The sequence below is a fragment of the Ovis aries genome, chromosome 2 (genome assembly GCF_016772045.2).
Source record: "Ovis aries strain OAR_USU_Benz2616 breed Rambouillet chromosome 2, ARS-UI_Ramb_v3.0, whole genome shotgun sequence".
Lineage (NCBI taxonomy): Eukaryota > Metazoa > Chordata > Mammalia > Artiodactyla > Bovidae > Ovis > Ovis aries.
This window is the reverse complement of record NC_056055.1, coordinates 203,155,716-203,181,584: the sequence shown is the minus strand read 5'-3', so window position 1 is coordinate 203,181,584 and position 25,869 is coordinate 203,155,716. Positions and strand designations below refer to the sequence as shown.

At 42.1% G+C, this 25,869-nt stretch overlaps 1 protein-coding gene and 1 long non-coding RNA gene across 11 annotated transcripts in view; one reads left to right on the top strand and one right to left on the bottom strand.

Moving 5' to 3' along the window:
* The window catches only part of LOC101102548 (aldehyde oxidase 2), an 86,278-nt gene that overhangs the window by 13,206 nt on the left and 47,203 nt on the right, over positions 1-25,869 (bottom strand). For 5 of the 6 annotated variants that reach the window (XM_060410192.1, XM_027965072.3, XM_012142071.5 and 2 more), the window contains 12 exons: positions 24,550-24,637; positions 22,059-22,145; positions 21,680-21,871; positions 19,315-19,542; positions 15,731-15,826; positions 12,773-12,901; positions 10,962-11,036; positions 10,183-10,235; positions 8,432-8,546; positions 5,523-5,588; positions 5,222-5,410; positions 4,752-4,919 (listed from right to left, as the gene is read on the bottom strand). In XM_060410192.1, the coding sequence (XP_060266175.1) occupies positions 4,752-4,919; positions 5,222-5,410; positions 5,523-5,588; positions 8,432-8,546; positions 10,183-10,235; positions 10,962-11,036; positions 12,773-12,901; positions 15,731-15,826; positions 19,315-19,542; positions 21,680-21,871; positions 22,059-22,145; positions 24,550-24,637 (1,486 nt within the window). The other variant, XM_042244943.2, reaches the window with a different exon arrangement.
* On the top strand, positions 1,650-24,317 carry LOC121818831 (uncharacterized). 5 transcript variants are annotated; one of them, XR_006058965.2, is made up of 6 exons: positions 1,650-1,845; positions 4,777-4,976; positions 10,764-10,974; positions 12,252-12,931; positions 13,840-13,894; positions 17,215-24,317. It is a non-coding gene; the product is annotated as an uncharacterized LOC121818831 (long non-coding RNA). The 5 variants fall into 5 exon arrangements; XR_006058967.2 differs by adding an exon at positions 2,501-2,571 and having other exon boundaries at positions 13,840-24,317; XR_009599382.1 differs by having other exon boundaries at positions 12,252-12,865; positions 13,840-24,317.

Sequence of the window (25,869 nt, the reverse complement as noted above, 5' to 3'; positions counted from 1 at the left end):
AGTTAGAAAAGTTTGTCCCGTTGACACTCAGGGATAACTCAGAGTTGGGCAAGCACTTATGCTGCTGCTGCTGCTAAGTCACTTCAGTCGTGTCCGACTCTGTGCGACCCCATAGATGGCAGCCCATCAGGCTACCCCATCCCTGGGATTCTCCAGGCAAGAACACTGGAGTGGGTTCCCATTTCCTTCTCCAGTGCATGAAAGTGAAAAGTGAAAGGGAAGTTGCTCAGCCGTGTCCGACTCTTTGCGACCCCATGGACTGCAGCCTACCAGGCTCCTCCGTCCATGGGATTTTCCAGGCAAGAGTACTGGGGTGGGGTGCTGTTGCCTTCTCCAGGGCAAGCACTTAAACTTTACAGCAATCATTTTCTCCCTCTGCTATGCTGTAAACAGCTAGAGAAAAGGTGCCTGTGAGTCTAGTTCACCACTATATTCCTGAACCAAACTATGGAGAAGGGAAATATCATTTAATTTCTTGAATTTAAATAAGACATGAAAGGTGAGCAGGGGGATTAGCTGAGTGAGGAAAAGCAAGAAGATGATTCCAAGCAGCAGGAAGAGCTGGTGGAGGCCTCTGTCCTTGACATGTGGAACAGACAGATGAAAGCAAGTATAGCTGGAGTGGAGAGACAAGGCGAGGTAGGGTACCTCGTGCGGCTGGAGAAGTGGGGGAGTGCTGGCCAGGTTGAACTCTGCAGGTTTATAGGCTTGGCAGGGCAACATAAACAGTTTTATCTTTATCCTGAGTGATGGGAAATTTTTCACCTCGTGTACATGCTAGAAGGACATGATCATATTTGTCATGCCACACATCTCTGGTTGCAGTGGGTGTAGGGAGACCAGTTACAAGGCTGCTTTGACCCAGGCTAGAGAGATGGAAGTTGGACTTAGAGTCTCTAGAAAGTAAGCTTCTTGAAGGTAGAGATCACTCTCTGTTTGATTCACTGCTGTATTCCCAGCACCTAGATTAATGCCAGGCACATATTAGATCCTCAATAAATGTTTAATGCATGAATGACATAGTGGTTAGACATGAAGTCAATAGAAATGGAGGAAAATAAACTGACCTCACGTATACTTGAATCAGTCAGAAGACAGCCCTTTTCAAATCCTTGACAAGCCATGGGTGATCCAACGGTTTCTCTGTTCTAGCCTACAGACCAGTTATGAGGTCTGTAACTGGTCTGCACCCTAGAAACCTGCAGAGTCCAGGGTGCAAAGCACTGACTCATTAGAAAAGACCCTGATGCTGGGAAAGATTGAGGGCAAGAGGAGAAGGGAGCAACATAGGATGTGATGGTTGGATGGCATCTGATGGAAACTGACTCAGTGGACATGAGTCTGAGCAAACTCAGGGAGAAAGTGAAGGACAGGGAGGCCTGGCGTGCTGCAGTTCATGGGGTCACAAAAAGTTGGACATTATTTAGTGACTGAACAACAACAACAGGAATATGACTGGTGGAAGAGATTGTCAGGGGTTCAGACTGACAGGGTGTGATGAGGGACTAGCTACTGAGTATGAGAAAGAGATCTGTTGGGCCAAGTCCAAGGTTTCCGGTTTGTGTTACTATATGGATGGAGGAATACTGACATTTCCTGGGACAGGAAGTGACAGTAGAATCTATATTCGTGTGTTTCTGGTTCTCTTTGTTAAACTGAGAATCAGGACTTCCTCCTCTCTGTCTCTTTCAGGAGGCTCCACGCAAGGCTGGCTCTAATTGTTCTCTCTCTGCTGACCTACAGTTGAGGAGGTTTGTAGGCTAGAAGAGAAAAACCATTGGGTCACCCAAGTCTTGTCAAGAATTTGAAGAAGGCTGTATTCTCATTGATTCAGACATACGTGAGGTCAGTGGAATTGCTAGGAATATTGTGGGTTGGGATAAGAATGAAAGATAAATGGTCTTTCTCAACATGTTCAAAGTAACCTTAATAACAGGAGGGTTAGTATTAAGAAGTATCTGCCCTGTTCCTGCCTCCAAAACTTGTTCCAGTGGCTATAAATAAAGATTATAACTTTGGGGGATAAACAATTTTGGCCAGGTATTTTCTCTTTGGGTTTAAGCAACTGTATTTTTTGAGTAACATTGCATGGGAAAATGACCTTCTCAATCCAGATTTCCTGTGAATGCAGGCTCAACTGAGTCACTCCCCATTATACTATTCAAATCTTTTAAAATATTTATATTAGGGATATCCAAATTTTGTAAAATGAGTATATAAATAGGATATATTATATATATATAAACCTGTATGAATATGTATAACATTCACTTTGCTATACAGCAGAAATTGACATAACATTGTAAGCAAACTAAACTACAATAAAACTTTAAATAAATAAAACAAAAAACCCTATATGAATTAAAATGTGGTTAAAAGTGTGCATATGTATTTATAAATATATATACACATAACCCAAAATGGCTATATTATGGTTATTATGGTTACTTTTGGTTAGTGGGATTAGGGCTGATTTTAACTTTAATCTTATTCTTTCCAGCATTTTCTAGTTTTTCCATAATGGACATGTGTGACTTTTATGAAGATAAAAATACTTGCTATGCAAATGAGGTTTGTAATACGAAATACAGATTATAATATGAGGTGATATTTAGAATGTATCCACTTATGGATATTTTAGAAAATGAGAGGTTACTCTCATAATGACTCTGATCATTTAGTTGATGGGTGTACAAATCAGTACATGCTTTATATCCATGAAGACATTTATTAATCTTACCATGAAATCATCAGATTTGGGAGAAAATGTGGCCTCCTTACATGGACCAGGTAGCTGACAGGCTGAGTTTCAAACGGTGAATGAAATTAAAGTGATTCACATTTTATCACTGCATGTGACAGTGACTGCCAGACAGCTGGACTATTAAAAGCAGCTTGAAGTCTTGGAAATGAAGAAATTCATTTTCTAAAAGCTGGGACATTTGAAGGCTGAACATGTTCAACCAGGCAAGAAAGGAAGATTAGTATCTTCTGTTGTGGTTTTTTGGTTACCCAAATCTGCCCATTCCAGAAAAGGATATTTATTACTGCAAAAGGTGATGGAGAACTTCTGTTTAAAGGTCAGAAATGCTTGTGCTTTTGGGAGTGGAGGTCACACGATTCTGCAGTTTCGTGTCATTGGTGCTGTTATGAATGGGCAGACATGGCTCTCCAGGCCAGATCAGCCCAGAGGAGTTCCTGCGGTGAAGGAGGGCGGGGTCTCTGGCCTTGACCCTCTGAGCAGGGACTGGCCCGAGGCAGATGACTGGAATTCTTTCTGTGGACAGTGCAATTGGCTGAGGGTCAGCCTGAGAGGCAGAACCATCTCTGGGAGACGGAGGGAAATCCAGGGTGGTCAGTGTTATTGGAGTCCAAGAAATGCTGAGTCAGATTTGGAGATGGGGCGAGGACTGCACCACGCAGGGGAAGGGAATGAGTAGTTATGACACATCCCTTTAAGTAATATTCCTAAATCCTGAGTCACTTTGTTCTTTCACTCTCTGGCTGGCTGTTTTGAGGAGGTCAGTTAAGTATTTGGGTTTCTTTTAATGTAGTTATGAAAACACACATTTCTTTTAAGAAGTAGAGAATCAGTTCTTTTGTCTCTAGGAGGCAGTTATTACTTCTTTGGAGCCAGGTGGTCTGGGCTTGAATCTTGACCTTGGGTAAATTACTATACCTCAGTTTCCTCAATAGTAAAATGAAGAAAATCATAGTAGTTACCTGATAGAGTTGTAGGAATGAGTAGTGAGATAATCTGTGAAATATTTAGTCAGTATGAACTACAGTTACTGTCGATGTAAGGGAGCTATGAGGAAATCAGTGCAGGGTGGAACCAATGACCCACCCAATATCGCGTGTCTGCCCCAGCCAGCAGGCTGGCATTGCTGTGTGCATGTGTGTATAGCAGATGGCTCTCAAATCCTCACCCCTGGGCTGGGAGGCACTGCTATGAAATGAAATGAGGTGGAAAAGCATCAGCAGGACATGAGACCACATGTTTCCTGAATAAAGGACAGACTGGGTGTACTCTGTGTTTGTATAGGGGATGTGGAAAGTGACATTATCAAGTACTTCTCCATGACCTGGGTTATTTTTTGTGTGTTTGTTTTTGTTGAAGAATCGGATAGATTAGGTAGGATAGAGGGAGGGAATACTTAGAATGGTTTGGTGAAAACAGTCTGTTGTTTCACATTTAGCTATTTGTTTCAGAAGCACCATTAATTATCCTACTTAAAGATTGCCCAGATGATTAAGTTACATAACAGATGGGGAAATGCTTTTCATAAAGTTTAAATTACTACATCTGGTAAGGCGTCTGCCCTCAATGAGGGAGACCTGGGTTCGATCCCTGGGTTGGGAAGATCTCCTGGAGAAGGAAACGGCAACCCACTCCAGTACTCTTGCTTGGAGAATCCCACGGACGGAGGAGCCTGGTAGGCTACACCCCATGGGGTCGCAAAGAGTCAGACACGACTGAGCGACTTCACTTTCACTTTCACTAAAAGGTATTTGGGTGATTATTTTTATCATCTTATACTTCATGAGCTTGTATCTTATAATGTGCTCTTATAATTTGATTATAATTTACCTGAGTAAATTATACATAATATAAGATACATATTTTATATTGTATAAATTTTTATAATTTATATATAAGATTTATATATAATCTTATAATTTACCTGAGTAGTCTAAGATGCAAGATATAGAAAAATCACCTTTTAGAAAAATAAATAGTAATTCCATACCATCTCTGTGAACCGATCTGCACAGGCCATTCGAACCCATTCTGGAGTTGCTGGGCTCTTCACTGTGAAGTCCTCAGCTATGTCTCTTTCTCTGCGAGCTGCTGCCACAGCATCAGTGATGGCAAAGAACACAGATGACCCCAGGAACATCCCAGACTCCCCCAGGCCCTGCAAGGAAGCACATTTGTATTAGAGGCTTCTGCACTAGACCATCAGCCACCGTAGGTGAGGGGCAGGTCTTTTTCACCACTGTATCCCCAACTCCTGGCACAGCATCTTACATAAAATAATTTTCAATAATTGTTTGTTGACTGACTGACTTACTGACTGAGTGAAGCTTGTGTGCTCTTAGAAATCCTAGTATCTCTTGAAATTTAAAAATCCTGTGTGGGTTAAATAGTTGTTCTATAGGAAAGGTAGTATGTGTGTTTTTAAAAGCACATTGTGTAGTTGTAGATTTGAATGCTTACCTTGGATGAATAGATGGTTAGTGGAGTTTGTGATGATGGCAATAAGGAGACATTAAACTCCTCTGGGACATCGCTGATGGTTGGAATTTTGTACTCATCTGGGCCTCGAGAGTACAGGACACCTTCTGGGGAATATTTCAGCTCTTCAGTGGTATAAAGGCCCATTCCCTGAATAAATGCACCTTCAATCTGAAGAGGGAAAATGTTAAGCTCTGTGATATTGTGTGCTTTTCAGAAGGCCTTTATCGACCTCACAATGACTCTCAAAAAGAGGCATCCATCCAAGTGGGGCAGCACCTACCTGCCCAATATCGATGGCCGGATTTAGACTGCAGCAGGCATCCATGACGATGTCCGTTCTGATTTTCTGCCAAAATTAAAATTCAGTTCAGTTCAGTCACTCAGTTGTGTCTGACTCTTTGCGACCCCATGAACCGCAGCACGCCAGGCCTCCCTGTCCATCACCAACTCCCGGAGTCCACCCAAACCCATGTCCATTGAGTTGGTGATGCCATCCAACCATCTCATCCTCTGTCGTCCCCTTCTCTTCCTGCCCTCAATCTTTCCCAGCATTAGGGTCTTTTCCAATGAGTCAGCTCTTCGCATCAGGTAGCCAAAGTACTGGAGTTTCAGCTTCAACATCAGTCCTTCCAATGAACACCCAGGACTGATCTCCTTTAGGATGGACTGGTTGGATCTCCTTGCAGTCCAGGGGACTCTCAAGAGTCTTCTCCAACACCACAGTTCAAAAGCATCAATTCTTCGGCCTTCAGCTTTCTTCACAGTCCAACTCTCACATCCATACATGACTACTTGAAAAATCATAGCCTTGACTAGATGGACCTTTGTGGGCAAAGTAATGTCTCTGCTTTTCAATATGCTGTCTAGGTTGGTCATAACTTTCCTTCCAAGGAGTAAGCATCTTTTAATTTCATGGCTGCAATCACCATCTGCAGTGATTCTGGAGCCCCCCAAAATAAAGTTAGCCACCGTTTCCACTGTTTTCCCATCTATTTGCCATGAAGTGATGGAAGCGGATGCCATGATCTTAGTTTTCTGAATGTTGAGTTTTAAGCCAACTTTTTCACTCTCCTCTTTCACTTTCATCAAGAGGCCTTTTAGTTCCTCTTCACTTTCTGCCATAAGGGTGGTGTCATCTGCATATCTGAGGTTATTGATATTTCTCCTGGCAATCTCGATTCCAGCTTGTGCTTCCTCCAGCCCAGCATTTCTCATGATGTACTCTGCATATAAGTTAAATAAGCAGGGTGACAATATACAGCCTTGACGTACTCCTTTTCCTATTTGGAACCAGTCTGTTGTTCCCTGTCCAGTTCTAACTGTTGCTTCCTGACTTGATACAGATTTCTCAAGAGGCCCTGACCATAAAAACTCGAATTAAAAATACTATTTTAGGGTTTATTCAAATGGTCCCAATTTATTCTAGGACTCTTGCTGGTTGATTAGCACTACATGGAACCCCATCAACATCAGAGGTGGTAAGACATCTACTAAGCTCATCAAATTTAGTGCTAGGAGGACTGTTGATGATCCCAGAAGATCTTCTGCATTCATAGTTTTGGTTTATCTTAAGTGACTTTAAAGTCCATGATATGTGGGTGCTTCTGGGTATCACTTAGTAAATAAATGAGCCTGATTGTTCAACTGATTCTGAAGCTCGATTTGTGATTATATTAAAATCATGAGCTCATCTAATCCTCATAATGGTTTGCTGTAGATGGCGGTATTGCCATTTTACTGAGGAAATCACGTAGCCACAGTGGCATGTATGAATTTGGGGATTTGTAAGATCTTGGGTATAAGAGACCAATTTACTTCCTTCCCTGAGAAACATCACACTAATCTGGCCCTTATGTTGTGTTATTGGACACGTGAACCCAGGCTGTGGAGAAGCCACAGAAAGCCCTGTGTGCTTGTGATCGATCTCAGGAATATCTCTGGTACTACTGGTCTCAGTACTACCTTTGGGATAATTGACTTCGGGGAGATATCACATCATTATATGCTTTTAAAGCATTTACTCAAGATAGCTTACTAAATTACCTAGTCAGATAGATAACTTGATATCAATAACCGCAGATATGCAGATGATACCACCTTTATGGCAGCAAAAAGGAACTAAAGAGCCTCTTGATGAAAGTGAAAGAGGAGAGTGAAAAAAATGGCTTAAAACTCAACATTCAAGAAACTAAGATCATGGCATCCAGTCCTATCACTTCATGGCAAATAGATGGGAAAACGATGGAAGCAGTGACAGACTTAATTTTTTTGGCCTCTAAAATCACTGCAGATGGTGATTGCAGCCATGAAATTAAAAGACACTTGCTCCTTTGAAGAAAAGCTATGACCCACCTAGACAGCATATTAAAAAGCAGAGACATTACTTTTCTGACAAAGGTCCGTCTAGTCAAGGCTATGATTTTTTCCAGTAGTCATGTATGGATGTGAGAGTTGGACTATAAAGAAAGCTGAGGGCTGAAGAATTGATGCTTTTGCACTGTGATGTTACAGAAGACTCTTGAGAGTTCCTTGGTCTGCAAAGAGATCCAACCAGTCTATCCTAAAGGAAATCAGTCCTGAATATTCATTGGAAGGAGTGATGCTGAAGCTGAAACTTCAATAATTTGGCCACCTGATGTGAAGAACTCACTCCTTAGAAAAGACCTTGATGCTGGGAAAGAGTGAAGGAGGAGAAGGGGATGACTGAGGATGAGATGGTTGGATGGCATCACCGACTCAATGGACATGAGTTTGAGCAAGCTCTGGGAACTGGTGATGGACAGGGAAGCCTGGAGTGCTGCAGTCCTTGGGGTCACAAAGAGTAGGACACGACTGAGTGACTAAACTGACCTGAGAGAGATAACTTGACCTTCCTTTAGGAATAGATCCTTTTTTTGAAAGAAAAAAACAAACAAACCCAAACCCCACAAAACTTTGGAATGTAATTTTGTCTGAAACAGAATAAAAAATTTAATGCATTTTAGGCTATCGTGAGCAATTCCTTCTCGACTACCTCCTTTTGAGTGGAAATTTAGGATAAAGCTGAATCTCTCGACCTTCCCATGTAATTGAAAGAATCTTGTTCTTATTGTACAAGTATTACATAATGAAAGGGGGCTATTAATGTAAACACATTTTGTGATTGTTGTTGTTCTAACTTGCCAAGAGGAAAGCTGTCAAATGACTTACTTTGTGAGCTCCTGTCAAGCAGTCAATTTCAACCTCAGAACAGGCGGCTCCATAGACATAGTAGGGGAAAGGGTCTCCCTCTCCCTTCTCCCAGTCCATGAAGGCCTTGTAGCCCCTGATGGAAGAAATAAAGTCCTTTAGCTTGGTAGGGGGGTGCAAACAATATTGATTTGTTTTAAATGTTACCAAAATTTTCATTAGCATTTTATTTGATTGATGTTGATTGTGACCGCTTTTTAAGCTCAATTAAACTGCTACCTGTGTTTGCAATCTAGCTTGTTACAGGAACCCTAACATTTGCCTCCGTTTTTAAAGAGGAAATGCTTTGTGCTCAAGTTAGGATGCCAAAAAAGGAGAAACCAACAAACTATTTCACTTGCTCCAGACCTCACAGGGTGTCTGTATCTTGAGGAATTATTTTGAGTTTTAGATCTGCACACTGAAAACCTCAATTGATTTTTATTAGGGTTCCCAGAATCCAGGAAGTGATTGCTACTGCTGCTAGGTCTTTTCAGTCGTGTCTGACTCTTTGTGAGGGACTCCTGCTGCTGCTGCTGCTAAGTAGCTTCAGTCGTGTCCGACTCTGTGTGACCCCATAGACAGCAGCCCACCAGGCTTCCCCGTCCCTGAGATTCTCCAGGCAAGAACACTGGAATGGGTTGCCATTTCCTTCTCTAATCTGATGGTAATACAGGGCTGGTGAAAAAGGGCTGATAATTCAATGCGTTGTTAACGGAAGATGGACCCAGCTAGAGGGCTGATCTGCCCTTTTGTTGGGTAGATGAACTCAGGAATTTGGAACTCATTATGCACAGGGCATTGGGCTGGCTGTTACCTCCTTTCTTCATGAGATTTTCTGTGTGTATGTGTGTAGTTTGTTGGTTTGTTTCATTTGATTGTAAAACTAATGTCAATACTTCCTGCATTTGACAATCAGCTCTCCTCTTTGTGGGTGCTTCCCTGGTGGCTCAGCAGTAAAGAATCTGCCTGCAACGCAGGAAACACAGGAAATGCTGGTTAGATTCCTGGGTTGGAAAGATCTCCTGGAGGAGGGCATGGCAACCCACTTCAGCATTCTTGCCTGGAGAATCCCAGGGACTGAGAAACCTGGTGGGCTACCGTCCACAGGGTTGCAAACAGTTGGACATGACTGAAGCGACTGAGCATGCACACATGCTCCTTTTTGTATTTTATTTAATTAACATGAATCTCCTGAGGGCCTTCACTGCCAGGCACTGCACCAGTGATGAGTGGTGATCACCATCCTATCCGTCTCTTCATCTCTCTTGCTTTGTTACCAATAATAGAGCCCATTCAAAATTTCTTCTCCTCAGCTGATACACTAACAATTTCCTTCTGATTGAGTTCAGAAGTCAAATTAAGCATCTTATTTATCTCTCTTGCCCAGAAAGGAGCATCAAAATAGAAAGGTTTTATGATAAAGGGAGGGAGATTTGTAAAACTGAGTTGCAACTTATTCCTAATGATATTTTCTTACTACTCATAGTAAAGAATAGTAAATAATGATTAGATGTTACAATTCATATTTATTTATTTATTTTTACAAATTAGGGGTATTTTTATTATTTACTATTTCTTTGAACATAGCTCAAAGGCCTATGTGAAATCATGGTATTTGGGACCTAGAAGGAACCTTAAGGACCACATAAAAATTTATTTCACAAATGAAGAATATGAGGCCCAGGCCTCATATTTTCTTAGCCAGGTCAAGGCATTATTGTAATTTTTACCTGAAATATCCAGTAGCTGAAAGACTGATTCTTTGTTCAAAAGCAGCTTCTATCTGCAGAATGGGCATATTTAGTCAGAATAAGGTAAACATACCATCTGAGAGGGGAAAATGAAAACATTCTATATACCAAAGTTGACATCTGACAATTGTTACTGGTGCTTTGTTACCAATAATAGGGCCTATCCTAATATTTTTGCTCCTCAGTTGGTGTACTAACAACAGTCTCCTTCTGGCTGAGTTCAGAAATCTAAGCAAATAGAATGGAATCTTGCTGCACATCATGATAATAGGGGCTTAGTTCACAAGGTATTTACAGCTTCATTTCTAAGTGTTGGAACTCTGGCCAGTGTGTGTGCCAGTGTGAGATAGCTGTTTTAATGAAACAAGATATAGGACATTGTAAAGTTGGATGAAACAAGTCATTTCCCTTGAGGCACATTCACAGCCTTTTTACTTCTTCCCTACTTAAAGCATCACCTTTTTTACGGCTTAGGAAGTCTTAGTCTTTTCCTCTTTCTTATTTAGGCAGAGAAGGTGAGTCTCTGTTAATTCCTCACACACTTCTGTTCCTCCTCTCAGCGATGCTCTTTCCTGTGCTCTGACTCCACTAAGACCCGGGATATTTCGCAAAGCAGCCGTCCCAGCCTGGTAACCCCGCGCTCTCCCACAGCCAGCTGCTCCGAAGACTGAGTCAGCGTGGTGCGACTACCACAGCACTCTCAGCACTGGGGCGGACTACTTTCTCATTTGCAGCTACAGACAGAGTGGAACACTTACCCATTCTTCCCAGGTACCTTCTGGATTTTTCTTAATGATGGGCTCAAGGCGTTTCAGAAGGATCTGACAAGCGTTCTTAAAGGAGTAAAGAAGGGAATGCTCATTAGAGAAGACTGTGGTGGTTAGGATTTGAAAGAATGTTGAAAGAATTTGAAAATAATTTGAAAGAATATTGGTGGATAATTGCCCAGTTCAGCGAATGCTTATGAGGTGCTCGACACTGACACAGTGGGAACTCAGGGATGGTATCACACCACTCCTGACCTTGAGGAGAGTATCTGTTATATAGAGTGCTTTCTCTTCCTCATTCATTTCCTGTGAAAATATGGGCTCAGTTGAAATTCTACTTTCAGATCCCCTTTCTAAGAATATTCATGTTCTTAATTCCTTCTCCCTTTTTTCCTAACCCTAACCTTTTTTCATATTTTTTAGCAAATATGATCAGTGGAACAAAATCATTTTCATTCAAGTTTGTGCTTTTCAGTCTATAACAATGATATGCCAGTATCCCTCTGGGTATGAAATATTGTTCAACTCTCTGTATGTCCTTTTATCCCTCTGTCTGTTCATCCATCCACCATCAAACTACTCCAGTTAAGGCATTGGCTTTGAGTGTGAAGTGAGAAAATAAATTTGTTTTTGTAATAAGCGAGATCGACAAAGTTTCTGATTCTTGATACAGAAACGTAAAACTCTAGAAGACAGACCAATGCATGGTTTGGGCTGACACCCACCATACACACTGAGCAGTTCTTGCTTTGTGTTTGATTCTACCTAAAATTGGATCCCGTGAATTTGAGGTTTCCCAACTTGTTCTGAGCAAAATGAGTCTATTTTTTTGAGTCTTTGGAGATGTCTCCACAATGATAAGATGGATTTGAAAGTGGTCTCTCTTGGTAGCATAATTGCAGTGTCCTGGGAGTAAGGACATATGTCTCCCCCTCAATGTCCCAGTGGAAGAAGTTGACAGTTTATAACAGAAACATGAGAAATAGATATTACTTCAAAAATACATGCAGTAAGATCTTTGAATTAAGAAAGATGAAGTCATCATTCTATTCTGAATTAGTGAAGATTTATCTTTTTTATACATCATTTAGAAAAATAAGTACAAAGGAAAAGGAAGTACTCAAGTAGAATTCTTACTGATGTAGAAACTTTAATTGCAGCATGCCTACCTGGCTGGGCTTCTGCTTGCCTACCTGCCTGTAAGAACTTGCTTGTGTCAGTGGAAACTTGCACAGGTCTGCATTATGTGGTACCCAGATTTCTTCTTTCTGTATCTCCCAGGGACAGAGACTGTTTGCCAACATCTACTCCTCCACGGAGCTGGGCCTATGGTTTCCCACTGCTCTAAGTTTCCCCAGCCTCCCTTGTTGTTGGACATTGCCTGAGGCTGTTCTGCTAATGCATGCTGAGGGGCAGTGACTTGTATTCCTCCCAGGTCTTCCCCCATGCTCTTTCGGTTCTCTGGCTTACTCAAGTGATGACACTCTGGACAACCTTGAAAGCCACATGTTGAAGATGGAGGAACTGCCATCAATCTGGGTGCTCAAATGACTAAACGTTCCTGCTGCAGTGTTATACACACAAAAAAAGAACTCTTGTTATGTTGGAGTCATTATATTCTGGGTCTACTTGTCACCTCACTTTAGTTCCGACTAACACACTGTCCGGACATTTTGGTGATCCCAAGCCTACATTCTGTGACACAGATGACTTCTCTGAAGCCAACCACTGTGCCTGTATCCAGTTACGAAAACCAGAGATGTGGAGAAAGCACCCAGGGAAAGACAGACAGGAGGAAGCACCTGCACGGCTCTGCCATTGGTATCTGCTCCGATGGATGCTGCTGTAGCGATTGTATTAGGCACCGTGGCTGTACTTGTTTCACAGATGTGCAAGTAAGACATGGGTATTTTTAATTCACGGCTGGCCACCTATGAGAAAAAGAAATAATTTCAAATCTGGTAAGAACTTCTTTGAAGACTTGAGTCATTCTTTTTCTTAATTAAAAATTTATTTTTTATTACATCCACAATATCCTCTAAAGCCTAAAATAATGCATCTTATAACAATTAAAACTACTTTGTAGCAAGACCTCATGCTAATTTTTGAAGTGTTTTCTTGGTAATATTCCACAGCAGTTCTTCAATTCAATTTAGTGTACTTAGGATGTTAAGAATTGCCTATTTTCTAAATTTTGCATGTGTAGAGAATAGGCCAAGTTGAGATTATTCAGATTAACTTGGTGACAGTGGCAGGAAGAGAGATAGAAATTAAATTGACTGATTCAGAGTTTGGTCTTAAGTCTGTTGATACTGGTATCTGATGAACTTGGAAGGACTGTGAGGGCCTGTTTTGCCCTAGTTCCCAGCTTAACTTTGCCTTTAAAAAATATTTGTTATTTAGTTGTGGCACATCAGACCTTTAGTTGCAGTATGCAAACTCTTAGTTGCAGCATGTGGGATCTAGTTCTCTGACCAGAGATCGAATCCAGACCCCCTGCATTGAAAACACGGAGTCTCAGCCACTGGACCACGGGGGAAGTGCCCTCAGTTTAACTTTAGCTTCCCTCCTTCTTTTCTTCTGGGGCTCCCCAGGTGGTGCAGGGGTGAAGAATTCATCTGCTAATGCAGGAGATGCAAAAGACTCCGGTTCAATTCTTGGATTGGGAAATGGCAACCCACTCCAGTATTCTTGCCTGGGAAATCCCATGGACAGAGGAGCCTGGGGGGCTACAGTCCATGGGGTCACAAAAAGTCAGACGAGACTGAGCTCATATGTCATGTCACTCTTTTCTTTTATTTGTTTCCACTTGACTATACTCCTCTAGTGTGTGCTGTTCACTTTTCCTTTTCTGTTATTTTCATTCCAGTTTCTCTAGCGGGAGTGAAGATGTTTAACCAAGAAGAAAAGAGGAAAAAAGAGAGGTAATGAAGAAAAAAACATTATTTTGGCTGATTTTTTTTTAGTTTTTGCAAAAATGCCTTTTCTAGATGTCTGCAGGTATGAACCTGTTCATACTTGCTAATCTTCAAACTAATGTTATTCAGTGACTGAATTTTTCCAGAAAGATGCAAAATGAGAAAAAAAGAGGACAATTTGATTAATTCTTGGTGATGAAAATCCAAAAGGAATTTATTGGTTCACACACCCGGGAGGGATGGAGGAGTTAGTGTCGTGTATATCTGTGTCTAGGGCCTTTGTGATCTCATTCAGTTCCTCTCACAGTTTTTCACAGTCTTTCTAGGATAATGGCCATGTTATTTCCAACCGTAGACGAGTTTCATCTTTGGCTCAGAATTGCCCCTGACAACTCCTGGCCTATAGCACAGTGGCTAAGCAACCAAAGGGAAAAATAGTTCCGTTTCTCCAGGAAAGGATGCTGATTAGATTTGCTTGGCCATGTCTTTTTCCCAGACCAATCTCTGCAGCCAGCAGGGTTCAGAAACCATGCCTGGCCAGTCCAGGGGCCTGTGTCTATATCTGTGGCAGGTGTTGAGGCAAGGAAGGGGATGAGGTTAAAAGGTACCAGAATTGAGATGTCCTTCAAAACTACATAGAGTGTGGGAGAGGTATTCCAAAGGAGCTGAGGGACTGAGTGGTCAAAAGTTTCAGATGTGCACTATAACAATCTAGTAAATTATACCTAAATCCCTATTAGCTCAGCTGGTAAAGAATCCGCCTGCAAGGCAGGAGACCCTGGTTCGATTCCTGGATTAGAAAGATCCCCTGGAGAAAGGATAAGCTACTCACTCTAGTATTCTTGGGCTTCCCTGGTGACTCAGACAGTAAAGAATCTGCCTGCAATGCGGGACACCTGGGTTCTGAGTTCGATCCCTGGATAGGGAAGATCCTCTGGAGAAGGGAATAGTTACCCACTCCAGTATTCTTGCCTAGAAAATTCCCATGGACAGAGGAGCCTGGCATGCCACGGTCCATGGGATTGTGAAGAGTCTGAGACATGGCTGACTGACTTTCAGTTTCACAGTTAATTTATTCAATTTAAAGAATTATTCTTTCTTTCTTTTGGGACTATGTCTTCCTACTTTGTATATATGTGTGTGTGTTAAAATATCTTTTAAAAATTATAGGATGATGACAGTTAATGAACTATTTGTCCCTGATGGTCAAAACAATATATTAGCCACCCAATATTATTGTCCAGACTTTAAAAATTATACATACTGGTCTCAAAATAGAAAAGTTGAGGAAACCCCCCCCCCCCAACTCTGGATAAACCTGCATGTGTACCCACAACAGTGTTCTGTCAATTCAGTTCAGTCGCTCAGTCGTGTCCAACTCTTTGCGACCCCATGGACTGCAGCACGCCAGGCCTCCCTGTCCATCACAAACTCCTGGAGCTTGCTCAAACTCATGTCCATTGAGTCGGTGATGCCATCCAACCATCTCATCCTCAGTCATCCCCTTCTCCTCCTGCCATCAATCTTTCCCAGCATCAGGGTCTTTTCCAATGAGTCAGTTCTTCGCATCAGGTGGCCAAAGTATTGAGGGCTCTGCAGGCCCACCAATGGTGTTTTCACTAAGAACCACCTCCATCCATAAACCCTGGCCAAGCTCCAGGAATGTTTGCACATGTGTGGATTTCTACCACCTCTGCCATTCTAGCTGATATGTAAGAAGTTTTTCAACTTAATAGACAAGATCTTAGGGTGTACATACAGGGGGTTGTCATAACTCTAAAATTAGTGCCAAACATCAGTCATGTCAACAGTGTATAGAGAGATGAATTTTATTTCCCTCACCTGTAGCATTTTGGTGTGAATACCTTGCCCCAGTTCGTTGCCTCCATGTGTGACCAATACAGACCCATCAGTGTAAATATGAACCAGCGCAGCTGCCTAGAGAAACAACACAGAAGGCACAACTTAGTGTAAGTCAGCGTTTAGGGAGGTTCAGTGTCAGAACTGAGGTGGTGAAACGCTAAGCTCACGGAGTGGCGAGGGTCAGAGAGAGAGCTTTCCTGGTAGGACACTGAAGTGCTAAAGTCGCCCATAAAGAACATTCCTACTGAGCCTGGTTTCCATGGGAGCCCCTTTGGATACCTTGGGAGTTGTGAGTATTGGTTCCAACTATTTGAAAGCCTCTTCTCCGCTTCAATTCTCTGGCTGACCACTCAGCCAGCTTCTGAAACATCACAGGTTGCACAGGTTACGTGCCAACCTGTGCTCAGCTCGGTGTATAGAGATGAATAAGATGTGGTTCTTCCTCAAGTAGCTCACAGTGTAGTGGGAGGACAGGCTGGAGAGTGAGTCATTATTGTGAGCAATGTTCTGTGAGATAATGGACATGGCAGAGGGGCCCTGGGAGAGCAGATCCAGCTGCTTCTGTGGAGCCTGGGAACATGCTGTGCTCATCCTCAGTCACTCGGTTGTGACCCTATGGACTGTAGCCCGCCGGGCTTCTCTGTCCATGGAGTTCTCCAGGCAAGAATACTGGAGTGAGTTGCTATGTCCTCTTCCAGGGCCTCTTCCCCACCCAAGGATCTAACCTGCATCTTCTGTGGCTTCTGAATTGACAGGCAGATTTTTTACCACTGAGCCTAGGAAGGGTGCCCCTAAATGACTACTGAATGGAATCAGAGGGAAGAGGGGTTCACCACTGGGTAAGGTGGGCAAAAGCTCCCCACTGTCTGTCAGGGAAAACTGGCTCCTGACTACAATATGAGGACCTTTGGGATTTGGTCTCTAGAACTTTCCCAGATTCAGTTCTGTCTTTTCCCTCCTTGTTTCCAAGCCTGACAACTGCTCCTTGCCGAGCTGTGCCCTTGCTGATGTGGTTCTCTCTTCCTGGCCTCTTCCCTGGCCTTCAGATCTCCGGTCTGTTCTGTGAAAATGTCCCCGAACCCTTCTTATTCCCCTTGGGAAGGATCAGTCACTCCTCCTTGGCACTTCCTCTTATGGGGGTGCGCTGGGTTGAATAGTGTCCCCGCCTCTACCCCAAATTCATGTCCACCTGGAACCTCAGAATGTAACCTTGTTTGGAAACAGAGTCTATAAAGGTGTAATTAGCCAAGATGAGGTCATACTGGATTAGAAAGTAAAAAAAATGTGAAAGTGTTAGTCACTCAGTTGTGTCCAACTCTTTGCAACTCCATGGACTGTAGCCCGCCAGGCCCCTCTGTCCATGGAATTCTCCAGGCAAGAATACTGGAGTGGGTAGCCATTCCCTTCTCCAGAGGGTTTTCCCCACCCAGGGATTGAAACTGAGGCGCCCACTTTGCTGGCAGATTCTTTACTGTGTGAGCCACTACAGACACCCATGCTGGATGAGGGCGGACCCTACATTCATTGACTAGTGTCCTCGTAAGAAGGTCACGTGAAGATGGAGGCAGAGACTGGAGTTCTGCAACCACAAGCCATGAAACTCCAGAAACCCCCAGAAGCTGGAGGAGGCAAGAAAGGAGTCTTCCCTGGAGCCTTCAGAAGGCATTGCTGACACCTGGAGTTGGAAGTTCCAGCCCCTAGAACTGAGAGAACAAATGTGTCATTTTAAGCCGCCAAGCTCGTGGTGCTTTGTTACAGCAGCCATGGGAAATGAACACTAGCATGACAGGCTCTTCTCTGAGTGTCTCTCAGAGGAGGGGGTCCTGGTCCGGCTCATCTCCGAGTGCTGTAGAGAACTCTGAGCAGGTCTGAATCACAGAGACACTAAATGCGAATTTGTTAAATTGGACGAATGGAAATGTGGCATTTTTCTTTCCAGGAGGAGGAGGAATTGGAAATTTAATCTGTTCATGTCTGGAGATGCCCAGAGGCCCAGGGTGGCTTGGAGCATCTCCAGAGCATCAAGGCTTGTGGGTGCTAAGAATAGTACTTATTCGCTGTGGGCCCATTGACTCTCTGAGGCTAGTGCTTCTCATACCTAATTGAGAGAGTGAGTGTTCCAGCTTTGTGAGTCATCAGCTGACCTGGAATAACACACTTCAACTCCCCAGCAGATGATTCTTGGGTGCCTCAATTTAGAACTCTGTGGGGAAGCTGGAGGCCTTTCAAATGGAGACAGTCAGTGCTTGATTTGAAAGCTGGTTTTTTTGTAGCAAGATGAGAAATTTGCTCCCATGGATGATGGTAGAGAGTAGGATATGGGGGCCATTCAAGTGAGGGGAGATGTGGAATAATAAAAAATAAATATGAAGCACAAGTATATATTATACAATATGGGGAATATAGCCAATATTTTATAGTAACTATAAATGGAATGTAACCTTTCATATTGTGAATCACTATACTGTATACCTGTTAGGTATTGTGCAGCAACTATACTTCAATAAAAAAATAATAATCCCCCTCTCCCCAAAACTGTGGTCTTTGGCCCTGGTTCTTGGTACAGAACTCTTAAAACCCTTGGAATTTATTTTCTTCTGTATGCTCATGGGATGGTTCATGGAGGGAATCTAAATAATTTCAAAATGGGTGCTCATTACTACAAAAATCAACCCCACACAGTCAGAGGGTGCCGTCTCTCAGCCTTGTCTCCCAGTCTCCAGGGAGGGGAGAGCAACTGGAGATTGAGTTCAGCCACCAATGGTCAATAATGTAATCAACCATACCTATGTAATGAATCCATTACCCTTCCTTGTCAAATGTCAGGGTTCTGGGAGCTTCCAGGTTGGTGAACACATCCACAAGCTGGAGGGGGCATGCCTGGACAGAGAGAGCATGTTCGCTTGGCTCTTGATCTTTGGGGTCTGTGCTAACTCTGGGTAGTTAGTGCCAGAACTGAATTGCTGGACACTCAGTTGGTATTGGGGAATTGATGGAGAAAAGACAACGCTTGGTGTCAGAGAGAAAAACCATACTGGGAACTATCTAGGATCGTTTATGCTCTATTGATTGATTCAGTCCAGACTTGTAACAGTTAGCTTCCTCCTGCCTCTTTGGACCTTGTGGGCTCCTATACCCCTTTTAAAAAGGTATTATTATATATTTTTTGGCTGCTGGGCATATGGTATCTTAGTTCCCCCACTGGGGATCAAACCTGGACCCCCTGCATTGGAAGCACAGAGTCTTAACCACCAGATCACAGGAATCACTGAACCACAGGAAGTTCCTACTCCCGTTTCCTATTTGAACAGTGGGGGTTCAGCGGGGCCAGGGCCCCATCTCAGCAGTTCTGCTGCTGTGGCGCTCATGCTTGCGGATGCTGTTTTCTGCCATTGAGGTGTTTTTCTACTGCACAGTGTTGAACGTGCTTGCAGGTGGGGACTGCTCACTTCTCCCAGGTGCTAGGGGAGGGGCTCAGTGACCCAGGGAAATGTGACACTCTCCCCAGGTCAGAGCCAAGTGTGTCCAACAGGAGGGTTACCACCCACACATACAAGCTTTACCTGATGGTAGCTTGTTGCAGCAAAGCCGACTGAAAATTTCATGGGGATCACTGCAATGCCTCTTTTCTTCCAGTAATTCTTCTTATTGAACTCTTCCACTTGCATTCTTCTGTTGTGAAAGGAAGACGTGTCCAGGCATTCGTTCCAACACCTTATCAGGCTCTCAGGGTTGAACGCTTGTTTGTAGATGGTTTTATCAACTGTTCGGTACATGTTTTTCTCCCTAATCTGAAGTGAGTGAGAAATGGAATCCACTAGTTATGATAAGACAGAAAGTGATTGTGAAATAGAGATTTGGAAAACCTCCCCACTAAAGCATACACTTCAGTAGGGGGAGAAGACAGGGGTTTTGTTTCTTTTTCTTTGAGCTCAGCCTTTGTTTTTATAGAAATAATGAAGCATGATTTCTTTTCTTCAAGACACCAATCAGGGTTTCTGCCTCCGTAAAGTGGAGAATAGAGGTAGTGACTGATCTGTGAAGGGCAGTGGGGTGAAGGGGCTGGAGGAGGAAGAGTATCCTTTTTTTTCTTCCCCCGCACGGTTCAAAGGGTGGAGCAGAGTTAGTAGACAGTAAGTTAAAGCAAGGATTTATTGTCATAACGAAGACTTGTTTTGCTAGAGAGGGAGAGCAGTGCACCTATTGACAAATAGCAGATCTTCTCCAAGCCTTCCAGTTGCCTTTGGGATGTGTGGTCAAATCTTTAAAAAATGTACTTAAATATGGGCATGTCATGTTCTAGTAACTTGCAACATCTGACAAAGAAGCAGGGGAGCCCACTGAGATATGCTCAGGGTTTTTCATCATCCCCAATCACTCTAATGATAAAGGAGTTATGATTAATAGCAGTTACACTGGAATACCACCGGTTTATGGAAACAAATCTTTTCATGAATGCTAACTCATTTAATTCTTGTGGGAACTCTGTGAGGTCATATTGTCCTCATTTTGTAGATAAAGAAATGGAGCCACAGTGAAGCTGCCTCTCATTGTTCAAGTGTTCCACTGGCCCAGATGACCTTTCATTCTCTGTGCTATTATTCTTCAAGGCCACCCCAGTGTCACCTTCTCCAGGAAGTTCTGCTCCATACCCCTCCACCAAGCCAGTGTGACGTTTGTCTCCTTTGTATCCACAGAACACTTTATGTGACTTCTCTTGGGATAACCATCATCTTCCTTGTTCAATATTTAGGCATTCCCCTGTGCATAAGAAGTACCCCCAACAATTACAGTTCGCAGACCTGGAGGTCTTCCCTGTTGAATTTAAAGACAAAGAGGTTCAAAGACATGGAGAGCCTTGCTGCAGCAGAGGGTCTCTATTGGGGGAAACAGGGGATAGAAGTAGAAAAAGTAGGCTGGGATTTGCTTGGAATGAGTGAGGAGTTGGAAAAGTATTATCAACAATTATCTCACTTGTCAGTGGCTGCTTCTCTTTGGTCTGGCATATTGTACATATTATGAACACTTTAGGATCTTGCACAAAATAATATTTTTGGAGGGCATTCTTTTGGCAGTATCTCTCAAAAGTTTTAAAGTACATCAGCAATTCCACTTCTCTAAGTTTATTGTACAGATATACACAACAAGGCAAAGATATAACCTTGGTACATTTGTACCAATACCAATTAAATAGCAAAAACTGGTTAACTGAATATGTATCAATAGTGCAGTGTCTAAATAAATTTAGATACATAATAATACTATTCAGTCATGAAAATGAATGAAGTAGTTCATTCTACTGGCATGGGAAGATGGCCAGGCGTACTGTCAAGTAGAAAAGGTAAGGGGCAGAATTATGTGTTTATTATGGTCTCATTTTGAAAATAAGCATTTAGCGCACCTATCCATCATATGTTAATGTCTATGTATGTAGAAATACAGATGGGTGGGTAAACAGAGAAAGAGCTAGAACAATAAACATAGAATTGTTAACAATGGTTGCTGCTAAGTCGCTTCAGTCGTGTCCGACTCTTAGGGACCCCATGGACTGCAGCCCACCAGGCTCCTCCGTCCATGGGATTTTCCAGGCAAGAGTACTGGAGTAGGGTGCCATCCTCAACCAATAGGGATGGGGATAAGAAAGAAAGATGTTTACTTTTCACTTTAATAACTTCAGTATGGTTTGAATTTTAAAAAGAGTAATTCCTTTTGTGCAAATTAAAACAAGAAAGGAAGAAAATAAATTGTTGCAAAAAGAAGAAGGCCAATATGTAGAGGTGAACCCTTTTAGATAGCCCTTAATTTATCTTGAGTTCTGAGCCAGGTCTAATTTGTGTGGCTCTTCCAGGTTTATTTCCTTGGGTAGCTAGTTTCCTACCTCATCTGATTCTTCAGTAGCCTTGGTTATGACTTCGATTTCTACCTTACCTTTTCTGGCGGAAGGCCGCATTTGGCTGCCACAGCTGTGATGCACGATTCTGTTACCAGGGTTCCTTGGGGGAAGCCAAATCCTCGAAAGGCCGTGTTGGATGGTAAATTTGTCAGGCATGCACGGCCCCGGAACCTGAGGTTGCGGATTTTATATGCATTTTCCAGCTTCAGGATAAGAAATTCTGTTACCTAAAGTAAAAGGAGATATTTACATATACTGGACAACATTTTTTTCTTTTTCTCTAAAAGTCAATTACAGTATTGAACTGCTTGTGGAACGAGGTAAGTATTTGAAGAAACTGTTCCACAAAGACTCATATAGAAATTCTGCATTCTGTTCACAAACCAGGACGGTACTGGTTTCTGATATACGTACCAGCTCTGAGTCATCCAACGTGCACCCTCCGTTAATGAAGCACTCGATGTCTAGAGCTTTGATTCGCCCGTTGTTCATGAATCCCACCTGTCACCAAATGATATGATTTTACAATATGTTTGGAATTTAATGCCAAGTTTGCTCCTCCATGGGCAGGACTGAAGACAGACCACTCCCATTTGCTCTGTGATGGACTACGTCTGGATAGTCTCTTGTTTTTCAGTGCTTGGCAGACAAAGACCTCCTCTGACCTGAATTTTGCTGAGCCCTTTTCTTTCAACGTGTAATTTTCTGGTTTCACAGTCAGTATGGAATTCTAAAATCCTTGCTTGTCTCCCAGCATTTAATTGCTACCCCCTTCTTCCTTGTTCTTGGAAGATTCTCTTCACTTTTTACAGATTTTCCTTCTACTTTAGCCTTTGGTTTTCCACCTTGTGGAAAAGTCTCTGGGATTCCAGAGTGTGTCGGAAGGAATAGAAGTGCCTATTGTTATGAGAAAGCCTTGGATATTGAGGAGTGGACACAGGAGTGACTGCCCTCGTCGTACTGAGCTAGTGAAGCACTTTGTCACTCTGGAAAGATGGCATGAATGTGAGCTGCTGTTACTACCAGGATTCACTGAGTGCACCTTGTATTTTTCTGAAGTTGCCACTCCCTTCCTCCCACCTAGACCATTTTGTTTGCACAGCCCAGAATGAAAAGAAAAATTACCACTCCCTAGTGTAGTTTCACCAAGAAAGAATTGGCCCTGATTCCTTTGTCTTTTTGAAAACAGGGATAAATACAATGATGGAACCATTTACCTATATGAGGTCACTTACATATTCATACTACAAGGGAAATTTTGGATAACAAATCAGAGAAGTTAGGAAATGGAGCAAAATGTACAAGTTCAGAATTTATGGCAATTTTGACAAATGCTAGGCTGAAGTTTTCATGAAGAAAGGATTGCTAAGCAAAACAGTACCAGAAGTGAGAGAGCAGAGGGATTCTTAAACTGTTCAGTAAGCTTTTCAAGGATTTTGGAAGGGCCTATGCACATAATCATCTATTATGCTAGTCTATGAATAGTTCTGAATAACCAAGCAAAACTTTGAGGATACATACACATATACATTATAATATTGGAAGTAAAATTATATTTAAAAATAAAACTTTTTTTCAAAAAGTCTATTTGTTTTTTAAAATTATATTTTATATTACTATAATTACCAAAATATTTATAGTCTAGAACCCTCTTAATAAGTACTAGTACTAAAACAGTCTCATAACTATGGTATAACTGAAGCCTGATTTATAATCCAGCCCAAACCAAAGAACTCAGCAGCTACCATAACACCAAATCCCACAATCCCAGAGGGTGCCTTCACATTGCTCTTGGGCCTAGCGGATAATAAGAGTTGTGAGTATTCATTTATTTTTTTATTTGAAGGTGAAAAAAAGGTTTAATGGCCAACTATGGTCTTTTCCTCTCTAATTATAAAAATTACTAATATCAGTGGAAGAAATAAAATTGTGCTGTGCTATGGAAAGCTGTGGTTTAGTTACAGGGAATAGAATAATTTAGTAATCTAAAGCAACAGAATCAGACAGAAAAATCTAGCTATGTGTATGCTAAGTATGCTAAGTTGCTTCAGTTGTGTGTGACTCTTCGTGAAACTACAGACTATAGCCTGCCAGACTCCTCTGTTCACAGGATTCTCCAGGCAAGAGTACTGGAATGGTTTGCCATGCTCTCTTCCAGGGGATCTTCCTGACCCAGGAATTGAACCCATGTCTCCTGTGTCTCCTGCAATGGCACGTGGGATCTTTACCACTAGCACCATCTGGGAAGCCCAGGTGTATGCCATAAACAATTCCCAAATAAAGCATATTTGATATGGGAACAATTACATTAGATTTGTCCTAACAGCTCAGCCACAAATTTGAATTATTGTTGTCAACCAGATCCCAGCAATTATTTCTCATAGTGTTTATGCTATAGTTGCACAAAAATACGAAGGATGTAATTTGAGACAATTTTAAATTGTTTCACTAGTTAGTGGATTCTTTTTCCTATTTGAAAAGAGCTTTTTGTGACACTCAACCATTTGGTGGGAACACTTGTAAAAAATGATTTTGCAGTTAAATCATTTCCAAACATCTGTATTGTGAAATAATATTTTTATCATCAAGAAGCTTTGGTATAACAAATGTCTGAAGTTTTATTTTTTATTTTTTATCTTTGAGGAATCACTAACATAAACCCTGTTCCTTAAATAGTGTTTTTATCATTATTGGAAACTGTATTTTTTATCATTTAGCTTCTTCATAATTTTATGAGATTTACTAAAAGTTCCTCACAAAATGTTATGAGTATTCAAATACACATTTTAATATTGTAGATGTTAAGATGATTATTTTTAGAATTTGGAAAAATAAAAATAATAGGAAAGGGTAAAACCATTCAGATAAAATGAGGTACTTTAGTATTTTCCTCTTTAATACTTACTTTATATTTTCCAAATAATGGGTGTCTTCCCCCAGTTATTAACATATCATCTTCACGATCAAGAACAAGACGAATGGGGTGACCAGTTCTAAAGAAAACAAATTTTAGTTTCTTCTTCCATCCCACCCATCCATTCATCCATCTACTCATCTACCATCCACCTGCATATTTATCCATTCTCTCATTTAACTATCTACCCTCCCATCTATCCATCCACCATCCACCCTCCCACTCATATGTACAAGCGTTCATTTAACCATCCCCCCATCACTTATATATTCACTGAATGCATACGGTGTGCTAGGCACTGATATGAATTGATGTATGATCAAATCACTGTTACCTCTATGTTCTAGAACTCAGTGTTTGGAGATCTAGCCAAAAAAGATTAATGTCACATGTCGGTTAACCTGTGTTCTTATGCTTCCAATGTGACCCTCACCCAGATCCATTCCTTTGGCATATCCCTGCCGCCAGTTACAAAGGAGAGAGTGTGAACAGGTAGATCAAACCTCACAACACAACTGGAAAAACAAGAAGCACACAGCCTAGCAAGTCTGGCTTAGAATCTTCATTTTTAGTCGTAAATCCTACTGTGTTGGCTAATTTGGGCTCTTGGGTAGCTAGGAGGTTCAGGCTTTCTGTTTACCTCAGCAGAGGTTCCCAGATTCTGAAGTGCAGGAGAATCGTCTGGAGTGCTGGTGGAATGCAGATTCCTGAGCCTTAGCACTAGGATTCTGGTGGGAGGACCTCTAGAATCTACATCTTTCTCAGTGATTCTGATGCAGGGGTCTTCAGGTACATGTTGAAAACCCACGATTCTACCAGCATTTCCTTTTTTCTTTAATGGCGAGGACCACTTGGAGCATCAGTGAAATGTAGTTTCCAGTCCATCCCCTGGTCATCCTGATTCACTGGGTCTGGGGTGGGGAGGCAGGACTTTCTATGAACTTGGCAGAGTCTTATTATCAATAGGTTGGGAACACTGCTCTGGGAACTACTTAATGCACAGCAGGTACTGTAACTTAAGGCACTGGTTCTTGTACTTGGATGCACAGTGGAATTACTGGGGAATTTTTAAAACAGACTGATGCCAGGGTCAATGAGGGGCAGCCTAGGTATTGGGATTTAAATGTTCCCCAGATTTCTAACATACAGTCATGTTTGAGAAGCCTTAAATGCACAAAGCCTGGTGGGAATATGATGAATTAATTATTCCTTGCTGAGTCCTTGGTGGGTGTGAAAAGAGTTTCATTATGGAAAAACTGGGGGTGCGATTCAGATTCTGCCTTCTCCCCACCTGTCATTGCAAAATGAGGC